Source organism: Physcomitrium patens, chromosome 1 (assembly GCF_059467195.1).
Source record: "Physcomitrium patens ecotype Gransden chromosome 1, ASM5946719v1, whole genome shotgun sequence".
In the NCBI taxonomy this organism is placed as follows: Eukaryota; Viridiplantae; Streptophyta; class Bryopsida; order Funariales; family Funariaceae; genus Physcomitrium; species Physcomitrium patens.
In genome coordinates, this window is record NC_143410.1 from 23,786,808 (window position 1) to 23,794,322 (window position 7,515).

The window sequence follows — 7,515 nt, forward strand, 5'->3', positions numbered from 1 at the left end:
CTAATTTTAATGAAAAGCTTAAACGACGCTTAATATTAAAATGTACACTTTATACAATGATTGGTGAAGCTTTATATAAACAAGGCAAGGATGGAGTTTTGCGATGCTGTATTTATCAGACTGAAGTGAGTACTATATTAGAAGGTTGTCACTTGGACAATTGTGGTGGACATTTTGTGGAGGATAGCACGGCTCATAAAGTTTTACAGGCTAGTTATTGGTGGCGAATAATGTTTGCAAATACCCATTAATTTGTCCGTCATTGTGATCCATATCAGAGAACGGATCGACCTACTAGAACTTCAGTAATGCCATTGGTATCGATTCTAGCTCAAGCACCTTTTGAAAAATGGAGAATTGATTTTGTAGGACCAATTGCACCAGCCTCAAGAAATGGCCAAAAATGGTATATATTGGTAGCAACGGATTACATAACAAAATGGGCTGAAGCCGTAGCTACAAAAACCGATAGTGCAAGTACAGTAGTAACCTTTTTGTATGAAAATATTATTACGTGGTTTGATTGTCCACGAGAATTGGTTAGTGATCGAGGAACTCATTTTATAAATAGTACAATCAAAGCACTTACAGCTAAATATGAGATAAAACATCGTAAGACTACATCGTATCATCTTAGAGCCAATGGACAAACAAAAAAGACTAATGGAATTTTATGTAAAATCTTAAGAAAGACAGTTTTAGGAGCGGGAACAGATTGGGATACTAAGTTGTTCGCAGCTTTATAGGCATATTATACTGCGTATAAAGTTACTACTAATGCTACCCCTTTTCAATTGGTTTATGGCCAGAAAGCAATATTACCTATTGAATTGAAAGTCCAAAGTTTACGAATTACTATAGATAATAGATTGGGAGATCATGATTCATTATGGCACCGTTTAGAAGAACTGAAAAAATTAGATGAAACTAGAGCCAATGCATTAATGATAATGGAAACTACACAAAAACGAAGGAAGACTTATTATGATAGTAAGCTTAGACCACAGATTTTTATGCCAAATGATTTGATACTTCTTTATGATAGTCGATTTAAAAAATTTCTAGGAAAATTTCAAGTTCGATGGCATGGGCCATATTGATTTATTAACAGATTTCCAAATAGTTTAGTGCAATTGGAAGATTTTATGGGTACTAAATTTATTACACGGATCAATGGCAATCGGCTTAAACTTTACTATACATAAATCCGCGACGGGTTTTCTGTTACAAAAGGGGGAGTCGACCCAATTGATTGGACTATAGTAAGAAGTAGGAGGGGGGTTCTTGACAAGCATCATGTTTTCTTTTGTGGTTAAGGAGAAGTGGATGGCGGAAAAGGAGAAGATGGCAAACATGGTATGTGAGAAAGCAAGGATTGAGATTGATTGGAAGGTACGACAAAAGCAACTGTAGATAGAGGTTGTGATGTTGCAGACTAAACTAGCCGCATTTGAAAAGGATGCTAATAATTTAGTGCGGACCAATACGTCGATTTCAAGGACAATACCTTTGGAGATACTTTTGGGACTAACAGAAGAATGGCAAAAGATGTTGGAGGAGTACGACAACCAAATTGCCATCTTGAGTCTCAGGTATGGGAATTGGATTTATTGAAAGAAGATCTGACGGTACATTTGGCTAGAGAACCTTCAAGCATCGAGGCAGACGACGAGGATGTAGCAGAGGAAGAGGTCGCCAATTCAAAGGATGGTAAGCCAACGCTATTCACTGAAGAAGCCAACGTTGCAACGTCTTTATAAGTTGAGGCTAAATAATATTTGCGAGGACGTTGCATAGATAGGAGTGGGACTATGTAGAATAGGTAAATAAATTTTGTGGTAAGTTACTGATTGGTTATTGATAACCTTGAGAATTAGGCTTATGGTTAGACAATTTAGGTGGTAACAGTAGGTTGTTAGTGGAATAAATGGTTAAGAATTCAAAAGATCATAACCTTTGGAATCTACTAGCCGATAGTCCATCTTTTGGTAGGATAAAGAGGTTGAGAAAAGGGAGATCCAAGCCAAACTGTGAGAATCATAAGTCGGGAGGCCAGACTGTGAGAGTCGTAAGCCGGAGTAAGCTTGATGCTACTTCTTTGTTTTCTTTGCTTTTATTATTTGCTTATGAAGAATTGTGATTAAAAGAAGTATTGTTGAAATTTTAATTAGAATATTGTGGAATATGACTTTGGACTAACCGTTTTGGAAAAAATCTGTAACCTTGAGAATTGAGATTATCAAATTATGTTGTATTAAGTGACGATATTGAATTCTGTATGATGAACTGAGAAACTGAATATAATAAGTAAGCTGGAGATCAGTAATTGAATATATATAAACTACAAAGAGAGTAAGTGAGAGATGAACTGATAAGAATATGGAAGTATTGTTGAATTGATATTTGTAGAATGGATTATGTGTTGAATTAAGACGGAAGGAGTAAGCCTTGGTGTTTTGTCATTTGATAATTGATTTCAGATAGCTAGAGTACAATCAATTGTGACACTAACAGACCCAATTCATATAACCAGGCTTTCCCCATATTCGAACCTACCTCTATTAGTTCAATTGCTTTGGTATATTGAAGCTTGAACACAACAAGAACAATAAGGTTCATGGGAGAAATTTTCTCAAGCATTGACAGATGAGTTTTTCTTGGAAGATAGTGATAGGGTTACAAAAAAGTCTTTTTTCGAATAAATTGAAAGGCCAGAGAAGGATCTTCTAGCAACAAAATTATTAAGGGAGTTTGAAAAGCAATATTCTTCTTTATCAAAGAAAGAAAGACAATTATTCGATCCAAGTAAGGTGGAGCTCTTTCTTTAAGCATCTGATGGAAAGTTGCAAGAGAAATTGGAAATCATGCTTGAAGATAAAGAAGAAGATGAAGGATTACCTGGAGCATTCTCAAGCAAGACTTCACGTATTTCGACAGCGTTTGATATCCCAACATTGGAAGAGATTCTCAATGTTTGGTGATTTTATTGGATATATGAATGACTCATGATGGTCTTACAAATGTTTTGTTTGAAAAAGTTATAAAGGCTTCAACAACAACTAAATAATATGGTGGTCTTTCTACCTTAGAATAAGACATTATTAATAGTTTAGACAACCTATCAACCATCTTTAAAGAAAACAAAGATCAAAGTATTTGGCAAATATAATTTATTGTATCTTGAACTTCTTCAACATATGATGATTATTCCTTATAAAACTTGTCTTTAGAATGGGGAGTAATGTAACAAACATATATTTTTATTCAAATAAGAAGTGATAGATAAAAGATAAATGTAAAATGATTTCATATTATCTTGTAGTGAAGCTTCTTAGAAGCTTCATAAATGCATGTTTGACTTTATATATGTTTATAGTTGATTAGTAGGTTATCAACTTGGCTAATAAGTTAGCCATGTATTGCACATGTGAATAGCTTGTGGTACAAGCTAATAATATGGCATGTATGTAAAAAATTTGCCTTACAAGTTAAGACATATATCTTGCAAATTGAAAACGTGTTGGAGGTTCTATAAGGTGTCGCTTCATAGCTCTTAGTTGATAGTATACATAAAGGCAAGAATGAAGCCTTCTTCACTCTTGACAATGCCTTTTTAGACCTTAGTTTTGTTTCAAGACTTTTTAATCCTCTTTTCTTTGATAATAGTTATTTTAATTTAATATTATACCATCTTTGAATGATTTTCTAGTCTTTTTGAGTGACAAAAGAGTGTATTGTTCTTTTAGTTCTCTAAGATTCATATCCTTGACACATATGATAAAATAAAATAAAATAAAATGCCAGCAAAGATAAGTGAGATAATGCCATGAAATTGCATTGATTTGATATGACATTGCAATTTAGTAATAAATTAAAAAATATTAAATATGGATAATTTTTTTAATTAAATTGGTATTCATACCAAAAATAATAATACAAAAATTAAAGCTTAAATCAAACTAATGCACATCCCAACTCACATTGCACAATTTAAGATTTTATAATCATTTTTTTTGAAGTAGAAATTATTTTTTTTCAACAACAATTATTTTGATCATACTTTATTACAAATTGTTTTTTTTATTGAACCTGAGAGAAAACAATTTAAGAAGCACATTCAAGGAAAGTCTGCAACTTTTAGACCTACTCTTTATATCTTCAAATTATATTCTCCATTTATCTATTATCTCTCTAACAAATTATATTCTACACTAACATGTTATATTTTATGGTAATTGCAATATTGACATACTCTCATTTACTTTGGAATTCCACGTTAAACTTTTACCCACCCATTCTGCTCCTTTCAACACCCAATATTGAACAAAAGTTGTTGGGTTGAACGTGTGTGTTGGAAGCTTGGTAAGAGCAGGGGTGGCACGGTGACAAGCTCAGCAGAGCAGAGCAGAAGAGAAGAGGCGGAGACAGGAAGCACCACCACACCACACCAGTCATCTTCTTCTTTTTCTTTGTCTTATCTCCGGCCCTGCCGCATGCAAGCAAGCAATCCTCGGCGACGGGGCCCCTCGACTCCAACAGCCGCAATCCATCAGACTCCATCCATAGCAATCAACCACACACACACGCCAACAAGCTTGGCCTGCCTGCGCGCAATCGGACATGGCGACGCCTGCAATCCTTCTCCACTTCCCCGCCACCCCTCGCCTGCTGCCGTGCCCTCGCGTCGCTGGGAGACCATACTTGGTGGGGTCCCAGCTGCTGCCTGTGGGTTGCTTCGGAGTGAAAGGGAGCTCCCCTCTTCCGTCGCAACCCTCGTCATCCGGCCGCACCGAGGTGCCGAGCAAGAGGGGAGGCCGACGAGGCCTTGTGGTGGGCACCGTCTCGGGAAGTGCCATTCTTCTGGGCACTGCATCTGTGGCTGCTGTGGTTTTGGCCGCTCGCGCCATGGCTACCTCCGGTGGTGGGCGAGAAGCTGCCATTCTAGCCACTCGTCGCGGCATGAACTTGTTTGCACAGGTTTGGAATTGTTTTGGTTTTTGGTGGGGATTACTTTGAGGATCGTCTGATTTTTTGGACGGAGGATTGTTGTGTCCGTTGCATTTTCATTCCAGTAATTGGCCATCTCCATATCTTATTTTGTAGTAATTTGTCGGACGTTCTCTCTTTTGTATCGTTCTGCTGGTCATCATTTGCGTTCTTCCTCACAATCGATTCTAGTCCTTGTAATTTTCGTGATATGAATTGCTTGCTTCTGTACTTAGTACGAAGTGGGTGGTCAATGTCTACAGGGGGATGTGAAGGGATCTGTTGTGGAATTCGACAAGGCACTGGAGCTTGATCCCCGACAAAGACCATGTGCGGTCACAAACTTTGCATGGTAGATATCATGTACTAATAATGCTGATTGAACAAACAGAAGTATTAAAGAAGACTATGGCGATATTCGCAGTTCGTGCATGTTCTCATGTTGAATCTAGATTTGAACAGTTAATTGCAAAGAAAATGCAATCTCAATCGCTTTTTGAATTGCTCTGGATTCAGATTTATGGCAGCGTGGCCTTTCTCTCTACTACCTTAATAGGTAATATTCCCTTAATGAAGACCTTCGGTTTCCTACACTATTTCATTTTGAATTTAGTTTTTTTCGTGTTCTTGGAAAAGGAAAAGGAAAAGGAAAAAAAAAAAAAAAAAAAAAAAAAAAAAATTGCGTCTTTCGTGCTGCGAGTGTAGTAATATCGCTAGTCGTGTGACAGTACAGACTGTCCTTTTTTGGAGTTTATCGTACAGAGTAGAATACTGTAAACAAAGCAGTAGTTCTGGCCAATTTGTTGATGAAGAGAGGTTCTTAGGCTTTAATATAGTAAAGAGAGTGCAAGAGTTGGTGTTCAGAGCGAATGGAATGGATGGAAACTGATCCTCATAAACTGGTTACTACGGTATAGATTTGAAGAAGGAGCTAAGCAGTTTAGGGATGATGTTGCAGTCAATCCCAATGACACAGAGGAGTCAATTTGGTGCTTTCTCTGTGAGGCCCAGCTGCACGGGCCAGAGGAAGCTAGACGACGTTTTCTGAAGGTGAGATATTAGTGGTCGCGTGTAGTTTTGGCGAAAGTTAATCCCCGTTATATCCTATGCATTCTATTATGCTTGGTGACATTTCTGCGAGAGTAATCGCAATCTTGTGATTCACCTGTTAGATTGAACTACCTACAGGTTGGCCGAGACAGCAGACCAGTAATGCGGGCTGCTTACGAGTTATTTAGGGACGGGGTTGACACCAAAGAAGTAAGCTGGACATTCCAAACCATCTCTTAAACTTCCTTTATTCGTTAGATAGGGGAGACAAATTGGTAAAACCTAGTTTGACTTGAGTTTGAAACATTATCACGGTCCTTTCTTACCACGTTGACCGTATGCAGCTTTTGGAACTTGCAAACGCCAATGCACATGACTTCTTCTACGCATACTTGTATGTGGGCTTGTACTACGAATCTCAGGTGCGTGGCGTTAGATTCTTCTCATTTCAGTGCTGCATAGATTTTCTTGTTCGACTAAAGCCTTTGGTCATAGTTGAGTGTAATATGAATAACCTTCTTTCTGTATGTGAATATTCTGTTCAGTTTCTGTTGTACTGATGTCGACGTACTTCACAGAAGAAATCCGAAGCTGCCAAGGAGGCTATCACTACCGCAGTTTCAAGTCCCTATGGTTTGAGGTGAGAGTTGAGCCTCCCTTACTAGTTGTAGAAACATTTTGTTATTGTTCTATCATCATCCAGCCGCTCAACTGGTGCTCACCATATGCTTGTTTAATCCTTGGATAAAAACTATTCATACTGCATTAACAAGTATTACGCCTTGGCTCCTTTCAGGTCAGGTGATTATATGGCCACATTAGCGAAAGTTCACTGTGCATGTCGGGGATGGCCTGTAGAGGGGTCCCTGAACGCTATTGTATAATGAAGACTCCTACTTCACATTTTATTGCAGCCATTTATATTTTTATCCTTCAATTTAGTTTGTGTTAAATATCTTTGCAGAACTGTTAGACTCTACCATGACCGAAGAATGTATAAGATCTGTAGTATCAATAAAATTGGTCGATGGGTGCCGGTCATAAGGTGCAGAAGCCGTTCGATGTAATACATGTATTGGTCCAATACAAGTGTTTTGACTGGTACTGCTCATTTTTCACGTTCTTCATCATGTCTGTACTGCGTTACATCCACACCAATTTTTAGACAAGTCGGATTTAGCTGCCACAAGGTGGGGGCACAAGTTGTCAGCTTAACAGAATGATTTGTTAGGATTTTTCCAGTTGATTTGATTTCAGGGTCGGGGTTGGAGTAGGTCGGTAGTGGACAACATGGTATTAGGTGATAGTGATTACACATTGTAAATAAATAATTTTTTCCGCAAACCATTGAGTACCCGAGTTTTCAGAACAAATAAAATTTCACAGTCGTAATAACAAAAATGAAACTCCATGCAGGAACTGTCATCAACCTGGGACGGCGTATGCTGCAATCGTCTAGATATAAATCAGTCTGTGGGG

General features: G+C 37.8%; 1 protein-coding gene across 3 annotated transcripts; it reads left to right on the forward strand.

Annotated features, from left to right (window-relative positions):
* The first annotated feature begins 4,582 nt into the window (after positions 1-4,582).
* LOC112291505 (uncharacterized) lies at positions 4,583-7,103 on the forward strand. 3 transcript variants are annotated; one of them, XR_002972445.3, is made up of 8 exons: positions 4,583-4,977; positions 5,250-5,316; positions 5,503-5,542; positions 5,904-6,036; positions 6,175-6,246; positions 6,381-6,458; positions 6,582-6,676; positions 6,833-7,103. XR_002972445.3 is itself a non-coding variant. In XM_024539024.3 (8 exons), exons 1-8 carry the CDS (start codon positions 4,621-4,623, stop codon positions 6,918-6,920), a joined length of 897 nt encoding a protein of 298 aa, XP_024394792.1. In that variant the 5' UTR covers positions 4,583-4,620; the 3' UTR covers positions 6,921-7,103. The 3 variants fall into 3 exon arrangements, 2 of the variants coding, with proteins under 2 accessions (XP_024394792.1, XP_024394802.1); XM_024539024.3 differs by having other exon boundaries at positions 6,615-6,676; XM_024539034.3 differs by having other exon boundaries at positions 6,618-6,676.
* Positions 7,104-7,515: the final 412 nt, after the last annotated feature.

What these genes read in the sequence shown, in the direction of transcription:
- LOC112291505 (XM_024539024.3), top strand. Translation starts at nt 4,621, where the DNA reads ATGGCGACGCCTGCAATCCTTCTCCACTTCCCCGCCACCCCTCGCCTG. An exon ending in GCATGAACTTGTTTGCACAG is followed by an intron (nt 4,978 to 5,249) that starts GTTTGGAATTGT and finishes CAATGTCTACAG; the next exon opens with GGGGATGTGAAGGGATCTGT. An exon ending in ACGGGGTTGACACCAAAGAA is followed by an intron (nt 6,247 to 6,380) that starts GTAAGCTGGACA and finishes GACCGTATGCAG; the next exon opens with CTTTTGGAACTTGCAAACGC.